General features: G+C 40.4%; 2 protein-coding genes across 3 annotated transcripts in view; one reads left to right on the top strand and one right to left on the bottom strand.

The window, feature by feature from the left end:
• LMBR1 (limb development membrane protein 1) overlaps positions 1-14,636 on the top strand; it is a 220,603-nt gene that overhangs the window by 196,402 nt on the left and 9,565 nt on the right. The gene's annotated exons all lie outside the window — the stretch shown is intronic.
• Positions 1-14,636, bottom strand: part of RNF32 (ring finger protein 32) — a 40,618-nt gene that overhangs the window by 16,360 nt on the left and 9,622 nt on the right. The window contains exons 5-7 of the mRNA XM_045792231.2: positions 8,616-8,648; positions 7,951-8,075; positions 7,668-7,776 (exon numbers count right to left, since the gene is read on the bottom strand). Of these exons, the coding sequence (XP_045648187.2) occupies positions 7,668-7,776; positions 7,951-8,075; positions 8,616-8,648 (267 nt within the window). The remainder of the gene's footprint in view (positions 1-7,667; positions 7,777-7,950; positions 8,076-8,615; positions 8,649-14,636) is intronic.

A 14,636-nucleotide genomic window follows, 5' to 3' on the forward strand; every position in this document is an offset into this window, starting at 1 on the left:
TTTTAAACACTGTTGAGATATTCATTTCTGGTTTCTCTTTCCCCAAATACCAGCTATTGGCTTCACTTACTGGTTTTACTTTTTTCCTAATAAATTACTTCTTTTATCTTTATACTTTCTACTTCCTACATTTAAAAATTCTTTAGTGTTCAAATAGCTTTCTGACTGGACTGGTTAGTTCATTATTTTTCATTTTTCTTGTTTAGTAATAAATGTGCTTAACACTAATTGCCTCTAAGTATAGCATTAGCTATATACCATAGAATACTAGTGTGCTCACTGTCGTGAGTGCCAGGACAGTGTGTAATTTAGACTCTGAATTTCCAGATGCAGTTTAATATTCATTTATTTTATTGATTTTCTATTTTTTATGGCTTTTGCCTTTTTTTTTTTTTTTTTAAGATTTTATTTATTTATGTGACGGAGAGACAGCCAGCGAGAGAGGGAACACAGCAGGGGGAGTGGGAGAGAAGAAGCAGGCTCACAGCGGAGGAGCCCGATGTGGGACTCGATCCGGGAACGCCGGGATCACGCCCTGAGCCGAAGGCAGACGCTTTAACGACTGCACCACCCAGGCGCCCCTGCCTTTTTTTTTTTTTTTTAAAGATCTTATTTGAGAGAGAGAGAGAACATGAACAGGGGGGAGGGGAAGAGGGAGAGGGAGAAACAGACTCCCCGCTGAGCAGGAAGCCTGACTTGAGGCTCAATCCCTGGACCCTGGGATCCTGACTTGAGCCAAAGGCAGATGTTTAACTGACTGAGCCACCCAGGTGCCCTGTAATTTTCCATTATATTTCTTTTTTTGCATTTGCCTCATTTATTTTTGAACATGCCTTTATATAGGGCATTTTTATTTCATTTGATTCAAATATGTCTCTCATAAGCAGCTATTAGTGGATTTTTTTCAGTGTAATTCCAGTTTGATATTTAATGGGAAATTCAATCATGTTTGCTGTAATTATTGTTATATTTTAACCCTACCATCCTACCTTTTCTACTTATTATTCTTTCTTGTTGCCCTTTCTGGGAAATCTTTTACTGCCCCACATGTAGGTCTACCTTGGTCTTTATAGTTGCTGTGTAGTAATCACTGTGTGGATTTTCCTTGGTGGCGGACTCTTTGGCTGTTTATGGTTCTTTCTCTTTTATAGTCATTGCTGTAGTGAACCTAGTCATGGATACATCTAAGCGAACATGGATATCTGTAGGGTGACTTCTAGAGGAGGGCTCAGAGAAGTGTCAGCCAGAAGGATATACGTTCCTTGTCCTACCAATGGCTTGGAAGAATGTCCATTTCCCCCTCATTCTCATCAATACTAGATAATTATCATCACATTTTTCAATTCTTGCCAATCTAATAAGTGAAACAGGTTCTTATTTTTGTTTAGTTTTTTAAAATTATGAGTCAGGTTGAACATCTTTTTATATAGTAACCACACATCTGTAGTCCTCCTTCTGTAACTGCTTGTCGCGTACTAAGGAAGTTTGCTCCTGGTCCTTTGAATTGCACATATGTTTGCTTGATTTGTCATCGGTCTTAATTTTTCTCCCTATCCGTAAGTGTATGTAGTTAGCAGTCAGTTCCTTTATGGTGTGTGTGTGTGTGTGTGTGTGTCTGTGTTTGTGTGTGTGGTTTTAAAATCCTACTAGAAAGGTCTTCCCCACTCCCAGATCATAAATTTATAATGCTTTCTTCTAAATGCATTGTTTCCATTTTCCTGTTTAACTCTTTGTTCCATACAGAGTATATTTTGGTATAAGTTGTGAAACCTATTTTTGTGTATACCCTCTCTCTTTCTTTTCCCATCCTCCCTTTCCTTCCGATTCCCAGTGCACTGCCTTGGATTTAGAAACTGTGCATCCTAGTGCAACACTGCTGGAGTTTATCCTTATGTCTTAATTGCTAATATTTTGCTACAGTGTATTATCTTTTCTGTATGTGTGTACTTATGTCTGAGTGTGTGACCTCTTTAAGGGTTAGCTGTAAACATCACCACACACCACCCCTACCTAAGTCCTTCTGCATGTACCTCCCAAGAACCAGAACACCATACCCAACAGCAACAATACTGGTAATGCACTGAAGAGATTTAACATTGACATACCACCATCATAATAACGATCCATATTTGCATTCCCAAATATCCCGATTATTACACGTTTTTGTTTTAGTTTGATCCAGGATCCAACCAAAGACCTGTCAGTACATCTTAATTTTATAGTTCGCAGACTTCTTTATTCTAGAACATCCCTCAGCCATTTCTTTTGTCTTTATGACAGTGACATTTTATAGTCCAAACAAGCTGTTTTACAGGATATTCCTCATTTTGGATTTACCTGATCACATGCTTTCTTGACTGGGTTCAGGTTAAGCATTTTTGGCATGAAAGTGCAAAGGTGATGTTTTGTTCTAGTGCACTCTGTGCATATTAGCACATGGTGTCAACTTGTCCAGTTATTGGTACTTTCTTTTGTTGGGTTGAGATGTCTGTCAGACCTTTCCAATGTAAAGACTTCTCATACTCTTTGTAAATTATACGTAATCTGTGGGTCGATACTTTGAGACTGTGTGAATATCCTATTCCTCAACAACCTTTCACCCAGTAGTTTATAGTAATTTAATTTATCGATATAAGTTCTCCGCAAACTATCACTTGTGTATATATATCCACATGGTCTGGATGCATCTATATAATCCTGGGTAATGTGAAATTCAATAGTTCAGTAATTTTCAGATTTCATTAAAACACATTGGCATTTAAAATTATAAATTAAAATTATAGATTAACATTTCCTAGACCATGCCAATAGGTGAGCAGGAGAGTTTTAAATAGGTAGGAAAAACTCATTAAATTGTAAGAGCCATTCAGTAAATGACTAAGAAGTGGTGTGTGTAAGAAAGGATAGCCTCTGGGCTCTGACCACATAGACATTCAGACACAGCTGTCCCCTTCCCTGCAGTCTTGCTTTTTACAGTTTTGGTTACCTATTGCCAACCATGGTCCTGGAGAAGATGACCCTCCCCTGATGCACTGTCAGAAGGTCAGTATAGCCTAATGCTAAGTCACATGCCTGTGTCACTCACTTCCCTTCATCTCGTCTTGGGGGCATTTCGTCATCTCAGGTCATCACAAGAAGGGTGAGTGCAGGACAGTAAGATATATTGAGAGAGAGAGAGTCCAGAGTCATATAACTTTTATTATAGTATATTGTTATAATAGTCCTATTTTATTATTTGTTGTTGTTCCTTTCCTACTGTGCCTAATTTATAAATTGAACTTTATACGGTATGTATGTATAGGAAAAGATGTAGTATATGTAGGGTTCGGTACATCTGCGGTTTCAGGCATCGGCTGGGGATCTTGGAACCCATCTCCCAGGGATAAGGGCAGACAACTGTGTAAGGCATGTACCCGTATAGGCAACCAGGAACAATGATAAGAGTATGTACCTACTAATATACTATCTGACAGTAAATGCTGTCTTTATTTATTTATGTATTTAGAGCAAAAGTGGGAGGGTGGGAGGGGCAGAGGGAGAGGGAGAAAGAGAATCTTAAGCAAGCTCTACATCCAGCATGGAGCCCAGTGTGAGGTTTGATCTTATGACCCTGAGATCATGACTTGAGCTGAACTCAAGAGTCAGGTGTTTAACCAACTGAGCCACACAGGTGCCCCTGTCTTCATTTATTTAAAATGAGGTTTGGCAATCCCAAAATTTGTGTGGAACCACAAAAGACCCTGAATAGCCAAAGCAATTTTGAAAAAGAAGAGCAAAGCTGGAGGCATCACGATTCTAGACTTCAAGTTATATTACAAAGCTGTAGTGATCAAAACAATATGGTACTGGCACAAAAACAGACACGTAGATCAATGGAACAGAATAGAAAACCCAGAAATAAGCCCACAATTATACGGTCAGTTAATCTTTAATAAAGCAGGAAAGAATATCCAATGGAAAAAAGACAAGTCTCTTCAACAAATGGTGTTGGGAAAACTGGACAGCAACATGCAGAAGGATGAAACTGGTCCATTTTCTTACACCATACACAAAAATAAATTCAAAATTGATTAAAGACCTAAATGTGAGACCTGACACCATAAAAATCCTTAAAGAGAATTCAGGCAGTAATTTCTCTGATGTTGGCCATAGCAACTTTTTCTAGATATGTTTCCTGAAGAAACAAAAGCAAAGATAAACTGTTGGGACTATGTCAAAATAAAAAGCTTCTGCATAGTGAAGGAAACAGTCAACACTACAGTTACCCTATGACCCAGTAATCCCACTACTGGGTATTTACCCCCAAAATACAAAAACACTCATTCAAAGGGATACATGCACCCTTGTGTTTATAGCAGCATCATTTACAATACCTAAACTATGGATGCAGCCCAAGTGTCCATTGACTGATGAACGGAGAAAGATGTGGTGTATACATACAGTGGAATATTACTCAGCCATCAAAATGAAATCTTGCCATTTGCAGTGACATGGATGGAGCTAGAGAGTACAATGCTAAGTGACATAAGTCAGTCAGAGAAAGACAAATACCATATGATCTCACTCATATGTGGAATTTAAGAAGCAAAACAAATGAACAAAGGGGAAAAAAGAGAGTGATGCAAACCAAGAACTCTCTTCCCTCTAGAGAACAAACTGACGGTTACTAGAGGGGAGGTCGGTGGGGGCACGGGTTAAATAGGTGATGGGGATTAAAGAGGGCACTGGTTGTGATGAGCACTGGGTGGTGTATGGACGTGCTGAATCACTAAATTGTATACCGGAGACTAATATTACACTGTATGTTAACTAACTGGATTAAAAAAAATAAAATGAAGTTTGGGCTTATAGATGACAATGTTTATGGCCAAATGGGATAAGTGAGTAGAGTGAGGAATGATGAAATTGAAGAGAACATTTAGGGAACTAGCAGAGAGAGCTGAGGATTATAGAGTTAATTAAAAAAATAGATAGCTGAAGCAATTATAAAATGCCTATTTGTGCAACAAATTGAGTATAATACTAAATCAATACTTTTGGGGAATAATGATCTGAATTACAGTGTGTGTCTTTTGCAAGCATGTGTGTGTGCATTTGTGTTTTGTGTATAGATATATAGTCAGTCGAGCCTCATAACTCTGCTTTATGTAAAAGCAGAGTGTAGCCTATATTTTCAAAAATTATAATAAGATGATGTATGCAAATGAAAAAATATTTATACACATAGGTAGAAGACTATCATCTGTAATTAAAATTTTGTAAGAGAAAAAAATCAACAATTTCTGATTTGAAAGCCAAAACAGTATTACATTAGAATTACTAAGAGTAATAATATATTAGAATTGCTGACAGAACACAGAATAGAGGAAAGCCAGAGGAGGACGTATGAGAAGGATGAAAACTTGCCGTGGACACAGTCACTCACTGACTTGAGCATGAGTGACCCCTCAAGAGACCACCAGTCTCTGATGGAGAGGGAAGATGTTGCTGAGGAAGTGATAAACTGCCCAAAAGACAGGTTCACTGTGGGGAACAGAACTGAAGACTCCAGGTTAGGTTGAATTCATTATCTTGGTCTACAGACAAGGACCTTTTAAAACCAGATACAAAGGTCAGAGGAGTGGAGATGGAGAAAGGAGGTCAGCACACCGCATTGTAAGTAGTTAGAGCAAAGGCTCACTGTCAAGAAAGATGAAGGTGGCACACATTCCCAGTAAGTTCTCAGGGGTTTTAGCCGATTTGCTGTTTCTTCTGTCAAGTGGGTGGTGGCGAACAAAGCAAAGTTTTTCTCCTGTCCTCCCCACACGCAGAAACGGGAAGAGGGGCTTTCACTAGGACTCTGTCCCCTTTCCTTAAATATCCTTTGCTCCCTAATTCATGCCATAAGGTGCATGAATGGCTCAGAAAATACAGCTTTTCTTATTCACATGTAGAATGGCAGATTCTCTCTCCATAGCCTCTGAGCTCCCCCCGCCTGCCTCTACCTCAGTGACCAGTAGGCGCTGCTGTAGGCGCTGCCCATGTCCCGGAGCCGCCCCGTGCTGGTGTCAGCTGGAGCGGACCCCTCCTGGTGCAGTGCAGGGCAGGGCAGCACATGCGGCTTCTCCGCCCAATGCTCAGGCTGCCCTTGCTGTACAGGCTCATCTCTCCACCAGCAGTTCAGTCTTCTCGTCTTCAAGATACATAGGATTTTAGGGTTATTTATCCATATATTGCATTGAATGTTGTCCTACTCTTGAGGGCAGAGAAGTGTATTTTCTTGATTAAATCTGAGATTTAATGACATCACAATCAGCCAAGATCCTGATTTTCTCTTGCACACACTGGTGACTACATTGCTTGGACCAACTGCTTGAGTGATCAGGAAGGGTACTGGGAAAATCTGGTGTCATCCTGTTTGAGAGTCGAGCCTAAATGTGCTTAGTTTCAGGATCCCTACACAGTCCTGGGCACTGTCAAGAAGCCCCTCACCCAGGGCACAAACAAGGATGGCGAGGTTACAAGATGCACAGAGAAGGTCAGATTAGGAGTCTGATAAAACCATGAAGCATACAGTGAACATCAGCCTCTTCCCCCAAAGCACAGGACTGAGGTCACTTAGGCTTCACATGCTGAAGGACTTAACAGTTAGGGAGAGAAAAGGGATCTTTTTATACAGTCAAGAGTAATCCTCTATCACTCGTTTTCCAAACGGGAGTGCAGGCTCAAAAATCAAGTTAAGTGTAGGGAAGATCTAAATAAATGTGTAAGGGACCCTACCATAAATAATGATTACAGGAAAGTGCAACTGTGAGTTTTATCTTCGTGATTTAAAGCCCACATGATGTCAGAACACTGTTCTGTCATAGAATGCTGCCAAGAACAATATGGACTATGATGAAATCCGAAGGTAGTTACCATAAAGATGAGCTCAGACAGCATCCTAACATGTATGACGGCCGTGCATTCTCACGTGCCTGCTGTGCTCTAGTGTCAGAGCAGCCCTGCAGGGTCGAGGGCATTACTGTCCTGTTACACGTGAGGAGATGGAGGCTTCACCTGGAGCCACCAGCCGATGAGGCAGGACTGAGGCCGGAGCCCCGGCTCCGCTGCCTCCTTCCGGTCTACCATGCCTGCCCTTTTTGGATGGGGTACAGTGATGGAAATTGGTAAGGCAAGAAGTAAACATAAAAGCTAAAAAATGGCTTAAAGAAAGGGTAGAAACTGAGGTTATTATATTTCTGAAACTCACATTTTGGTGACCTCATGAGGCCCAAGGAGACACTTGGTGAAACTGTAGCACAGTGGGAGCTTTATTTTTATAAATAAAATTTTTTCAACATGCCGTTCAGGGGATGTGAAAAACTTAAGCTTTATCCATTCCTTTATCTGAAGAGATTATTTAAGCTAGTGTCACGAAATGGCCAAACCAAATTTGTTTTGAATTTAACCTTCTTCCACTTTTATGAATTTTATGATTTAGCTAGAAAAGAAAATGTAGGTGTATTTTACCACCTGGGGTGGAAAGCCAGTTTATGTTGAATGGGGTTTTCAGCGCATCTCAAGAGTTTGTACAAAGCCTACAAATGAAGTGAGTTTCCGGGCTTCACTGCCTCTGTGGGCCTCCCTGACCCCAGTGAATCACTGGTGGGCACAGACTACCTGGAGATTCAAGGATCTCGACCTACCTTTTCTTCAAAGAATTTTCTTCTCATCTTGGCATCTTTGGGAGGTACCTTTCTCCTCAGGTCTTGGTACCACTTCCTGACCATGTGTCCCCTCCAGCAAGCTTGGATCCTAGAACACAGATGTTTGAAGTGACTCACTCAGAATGGCCTTAACAGGTACTTCAGAACAGGGTAAGGCCCTGGGGAGGCAAGGGCCAAGGCAGAATCCCTCCTTGCTTTAAAATGAGTCATCGCAGCTGGCGCTGCAGCAGGGTGTGTCCATGGGTGAGGGGACCCTTCCTACCTCGTCGCACACTTTATTTTGAATAGCCGGGCTCCGTCGTGAATCACTCTGGTTTGATACTGGTTCCTCCTACAGAGAGGGCAGGTTTTTTTATTTGCGAACTTTTCAAAAGCCTGGAGGCATGCCTGAAGAAAAACATTTCACTTAAAATTTTATAAGCAATTACTTATAAATAACATTTTTACTTCTAATGTAATTATAGTGTTCTTTTCTCTCATAATGATGAGACAGTCCAATTTAGATTATAAAGGGAAGAAGTTTCATCAGATGTTAACACCTTCCTCATGAAACTTGTTCCAAAAATGAAATTTTACAAGAACATACATGCAGATACATCAAAAACTTCTGAGAACCACTTGTGTCAAGGTAGCTGATCCCAGTGTAGCAGGCTCCCAGGCAGCGAAGTCGTAGGAAGCAAGCTGTCAGTCACCGTGATGAGCATTACTAACAGCACAGTGTTACACAAACAGCTGTGGTTCTTTTGTCACATAAAACTCATGATTTTCAAAACAGGATGAATTGTACCGTAGCCTAAAGTCAGATTTCTAACTCTAAGTGGTGATTATGGATAAAATACGCGGTTCTTCTTAGACTTGAGAGGAGTGAGAGCTACAAGGCTGACGCACTGCACACTTTCTGAGGGGAGGGAAGCCGGAGTCACTCACTCTGTGAAACACATGCGAACATGAAAGCAGCACCTGTGCAAGAGAAGACAAAAAATGTTTGAAGTTTAAATTAGTGTTAAAAGAGCAGCAGCGTAAATGCGTTAATTAAAATAAAAATTCGGAATGCTTAAAAGGTAGGCTGTGTTGTTTCTTTGAAAAATTAAAAAAGCAGATTAATAACCTTGATACTTCTAATATTTAGTATTGAAGTTGAGCACAGCACAGGCATATAATTCAACAAGAAAAACTAAGTTAACAGCAATCTGAAACATCAAACATGCGATGTTTGCTACTAAGTCATTAAAATTAGTGTATATTTACAACTTCTGAAGTAGGTGTATTTCCTGGGGAGACTCTGAGAAGGGGTGCAAGCTGGAGTGTGTGGTGGGGGGAAGGCCCAGCCCACACTGGGGATGTGGGGGGAAGGAGGAGCAGAGGGAGGGGGAGCAGGCATCTCTGTGTGGGGCTTTGTTCAACTGAGCGGCACCCTGAAGGGCTTAGAATCACAGCTTGTTAACTGTAACACACTTAAATTTAAACAGAGTTTCAGAAGTAAATCCTGGAGACATAGGAATCACCTTTTCTTTCTTAAATGTGGGGGAAGTACGCTCACAGGAAAATATCACCTCTCTGTGACCCAAATTCCCTATCACACAGTGATATTCTGGGCTGTAGGATAAGGAGGGAGGTGGGTGTTTCTTCCGGAAGGAGAGCTGGGGGGATGATAGCAGGACACCAGCACCAGTGAGCTTCAAGCACAGCGGGAGCCTGGTGAGGGGCTGAGCCTTCAGCCACTGGCTTCTCTTCTCTCAAGTGTGTGGGACCAAGAGAAGAGAGGGCGGGCAAGACTCCGGGGACCACTGACGTCTCAGATACTTGGGCACCTGATCTTAGGGACCCCCCTCCTCTACTCTACTCTTTACTTCTCAAATAGGAAGAATGGAAGACATATTGCAATAAATAGAACTCACCAAGTTATAAAACCTCGACTTGAAACTTACTGCCAACAAGCCTAAACTGGAAAGCCTCAGTAATCTGGGTCCTTTTAAATTATCACCGTTTAATCTAATAGCATCCTTTGTGTGCTCAAGTCCCCATTCTTTTTATTTTTTTTCTTCAAATTTTTATTTAAATTCTAGTTAGTAAACATACAGGGCAATGTTGGTTTCCAGCGCAGAATTCAGTAATTCATCACTTATATACAACACCCAGTGCTTATCACAAGAGCCCTCCTTAATACCCACCACCCATGTGGCCCATCCCCCACCCACCTCCCTCCCGCAACCCTCAGTGTGTTCTCCGTCTTGAAGAGTCTCCCATTGTTTGTTCCTGCTCTGTGAAAAATGCTGGTGGTATTTGGACAGGGATTGTGTTAAATGTGTAGATTGCTTTGGGTAGCATAGACATGGTATTTGTTCTTCCAGTCCACGAGTATGGAATGCTTTCCCATTTCTTTGTGTCTTCCTCAATTTCTTTAATTAAGTGTGCTGTAGTTTTCAGAGTACAGATCATTTACCTTTTTGGTTAGGTTTGTTCCTAGGTAGCTTATGGTTTTTGGTGTAATTATAAATTGGGATCAATTCCTTGATTTCTTTTTGTGTTGCTTCGTTATTGGTGTATAGAAATGCAACAGATTTTTGTATGTTGGTTTTATATCCAGTGGGTTTGCTGAATTCATATATTAGTTCTACCAGTTTTTTTTGGTAGAGTCTTTTGGGTTTTCTATATAGAGTATCATGTTGTCTCCAAATCCTTGATGATTTGGATGCCTTTTATTTCTCTTTATTGTCAGTTGCTGAGGCTAAAACTTCCAGTACTGTGTTAAATAGCAATGGTGAGAGTGGACATACCTGTCTTGTTCCTGACCATAGAGGAAAAGCTCTCAATTTTCCCCATTGTGGATGATATTCACTATGGGTCTTTTGTATATGGCCTTTATGATGTCGGGGTATGTTCCATCTATTCCTATTTGGTTGAGGGTTTTTATCAAGAATTGATGCTGTATTTTGTCAAAAGCTCTTTCTGCATCTATTGAGAGGATCATATGGTTCTTTCTTATCCTTTCTTTTATTAATGTGGCGATCATATTGAGTTATTTGCATATGTAGAACTAGCCCTGCAGCCCAAGAATAAATCCCACTTGGTCGTGGTGAATAATCCTTTTAATGTGCTGTTGGGTCCGTTTTGCTAGTGTCTTATTGAGAATTTTTGCATCCATGTCCATCAGGGATATTGGCCTGTAATTCCCTTTTTTAGTGGGGCCTTTGTCTGATTTTAGAATCAAGGTAATGCTGGCCTCATAGAATGAGTTTGGAAGTTTTCCTCCCATTTCTATTTTTTGGAACAGATTGAGAAGAATAGGTATTAATGTTTCTTTAAATATCTGGTAGAATTCCCCTGGGAAGCCATCTGGCCCTGGACTTTTGTTTTTTGGGAGATTTTTGATTATTGATTCAATCTCTTTGCTGGTTATGGGTCTGTTCAAATTTTCTATTTCTTCCTGTTTCAGTTTTGGTAGTTTGTAGGTTTCTAGGGATTTGTTCATTTCTTTCTGATTGCCCAGTTTTTTGGCATAGAATTTTTCATAATATTCTCTTAGGATTATTTGTATTTCTGTGGTGTTCGTTGTGATCTCTCTTCTTTCATTTATGATTATGTTTATTTGGGACTTTTCTCTTTCTTTTTGATAAGTCTGGCTGGGGGGTTTGTCAGTTTTATTAATTCTTTCAAAAACCAGCTCTTAGTTTCATTGATCTGCTGTTTGTTTCTAAATCATTTATTTCTGCTCTAATCTTTATTATTTCCCTTCTTCTGCTGGTTATAGGTTTTTTTTTCTTGTTCCTTTTCTAGCTCCTTTAGGTGTAGGGTTAGGTTGTGTATTTGGGATTTTTCTCTTTTTAAATTTAAATTTAATTTAAATTTTACTTAGTTGACATACAGTGCAATATTCAGTGATTCATCACTTACATACAACACCCAGTGTTCATCACAAAAAGTGCTCTCCTTAATACCCTTCACCCACCTATCCCATGCATGCACATCCCCAGCATGGAGCCTGATGTGGGGCTCGATTTCACGACCCTGTAATCATGACCTGAACTGAAATCAAGAGTCAGATGCCTAACCAACTGAGAGGTGCCCCTCTTTATGTTTATTATTAACTGATCTATATATTTGGGTGCTCCTAAGTTGGGGCCATAATATTTACCATTGTTAGATCTTGATGGGTAGACCCCTTAATTATGATATAATGCCCTTCTTCATCTCCTTTTTTTTTTTTTTTTAAGATTTTATTTATTTGACAGAGAGACAGCCAGTGAGAGAGGGAACACAGGCAGGGGGAGTGGGAGAGGAAGAAGCAGGCTTCCCAGTGGAGCAGGGAGCCCGATGCGGGGCTCAATCCTAGGACTCTGGGATCACGCCCTGAGCCGAAGGCAGATGCTTAATGACTGAGCCACCCAGGCACCCCCATTCTTCATCTGTTATGGTCTTTGTTTTAAAATTTAGTTTGGGTGCCTGGGTGGCTTAGTCAGGTAAACATTTGCCTTTGGCTCAGTTCATGATCTCAGGGTCCTGGGATTGAGCCCCACGTCGGGCTCCCTGCTCAGCGGGGAGTCCGCTTTTCCTTCTCCCTCTGCTTCCCCACTCCCAGATCATGCACACACACACACTCTCTCTGTCTCAGATAGATAGATAGATAAATAAGTCTGATATAAGTATGGCTACTCTGGCTTTCTTTTGATAACCATTAGCATGATAGATGATTCTCTACTTCCTCACTTTCAATCTGCAGGTGTCTTTAGGTTTAAAATGAGTCTCTTATAGCTAGCATATACATGGATCTTGGTTTTTTTTTTTTTTTTTTCATCTGTTCTGATACCCTGTATCTTTTGATTGGAACATTTAGTCCATTTACATTCAGAGTGATTATTGAAAAACAGGAATTTAGTGCCATTGTGTTACCTGTAGAGTTGGTGTTTTTGGTGATGTTCTCTGTTCCTTTCTAGTCTTTGTTGCTTTTGGTCTTTTTTCCCCCACTCAAAGAGTCCCCCTTAATATTTCTTGCAGGGCTGGTCAAGTGGTCACAGACTCCTTTAGTTTTTGTTCAGGAATCTCTTTGTCTCTCCTTCTATTCTGAATGAGAGCCCTGCTAGATAAAGTATTCTTGGCTGCATATTTTTCCCATTCAGCATGTTGAATATTTCCTTCCACTTCTTTCTGGCCTGCCAAGTTTCTGTGGACAGGTGTGCTGTGAACCTTATCTGTCTTCCCTAACAGGTTAAGGACTTTTTCCCCCCTGCTGCCTTCAGGATTGTTTCCTCGTTTGTGTATTTCGTGAATTTGACTATGATATGCCTTGGCGATGGCTGGCTTTTGTTGAATTTGATGGGAATTCTGTGTGCTTCTTGGATTTTGATGTCTGTGTCCTTCCCCAGATTAGCAAAGTTTTCAGGTAGAATTTGCTCAAATAAACCTTCGGCCCCTTTATCTCTCTCTTCATCTTCTGGGACTCCTATGATACGAATGTTTTTGCATTTTAATAAGTCACTACGTTCCTTAAGTCTACTGTGGTGATCCATTACCTTTCTTTTCTTCTTCTTTTCAGCTTTATTATTTTCCATAATTTTATCTTCTATCTCACTGATTTGTTCCTCTGCTTCATCCACCCTCATTTTATGTCATCCATTTGGATTTGCATCTCAGTTATAGCATTTTACATTTCATCCTGACTAGATTTTAGTTATCTCAGCAATAAGGGATTCTCTAGAGTCTTTTAAGCTTTTTTTTCAAGCCCAGCTAGTATCTTTATAATTGTTGTTTTCAATTCCTGTTTAGACATCTTACTTATATTGTCTTGATTAAATCCCTGGCCGTATTATCAACAATAGCCAAACTATGGAGAGAGCCCAAAATGTCCATCGACTGATGAATGGATAAAGATGTGGTATATATACACGAAGGAATATTACTCAGCCATCAAAAAGAATGAAGTCTTGCCATTCTCCATGATGTGGATGGAGTTAGAGTATATTATGCAAAGTGAAAAAAGTCAGAGAAAGACAAATACCACATGATTTCACTCGTATGTGGAATTTAAGAAACAATACAGGTGAACATATGGGAGGGAGAAGGAAAAAAAGAGAGGGAAACAAACCATAAAAGACTCTTAAAGATAGAGAACAGGGTTGATGGAGGGATGTGGGTGGGGATGAGCCACATGGGTGATGGGCATTAAGGAGGGCTCATGTCCTGTTGAGCACTGGGTGTTGTATGTTAAGTGATGAATCATTGAATACTACTCCTGAAACCAATATTTCATGGTATGTCAACTAACTAGAATTTAAATAAAAATTTGAAAAAAAAAATCCTGGCCATCGGTTCTACTTCCTGTTCTTTCTTTTGGGATTTATTCCTCCATCTTATCATTTTGTGCAGAAAAAAAGAAAAAAACACAACTAGGTCCTTTTGGTCTACTTGTTAAAAGAAGTTAGATCTAAAAAAAATCTATATATATATATAAAATATGTACATAAAAATTAAAAAATAAAAAAGAATTAAAAAGAAAAATAAAAAAATTTAAAAAGTAAGCTAAATCCTATTTCCTCTAGAGCTTAATTAATCTTTGCAGTACTCTATGATCAGTAGACTTGGTGTACCTGCCAGGTGTTTGCTGGCCTTCTGGGGGAGGGACTTGTTGCGCTGATTCTCAGGTGGACATGCTCTAGTGGAAGTGCACCTGCAGGGTGCAGGGGGGCGGGGCTTGGTGTAAGCAGCGCCAGTCTCCACTAGGTGGCGCTGTTTTGCTCCCTGAAGACTTTTCAGCGTTGATGGGTAGGATGAATATGGCGGCACCCTGCTCTCTAGTCTGGCGCTGAAAGTGCGTTGCTCCCTGCCACTCTTCAGTGAGCCCTCATAGAAGGGCAATCAGTCACCACTCTTGTGTTCCTAGCTTCTGTCAGATCCCTGCCTTCACCCAACCTGTGTCCGAGCTGTTTTATCCCAGGTAGGACTGGGTTTTAC

Source organism: Ursus americanus, chromosome 3 (assembly GCF_024610735.1).
Source record: "Ursus americanus isolate L20-20 chromosome 3, mUrsAme1.1.p, whole genome shotgun sequence".
NCBI lineage: Eukaryota > Metazoa > Chordata > Mammalia > Carnivora > Ursidae > Ursus > Ursus americanus.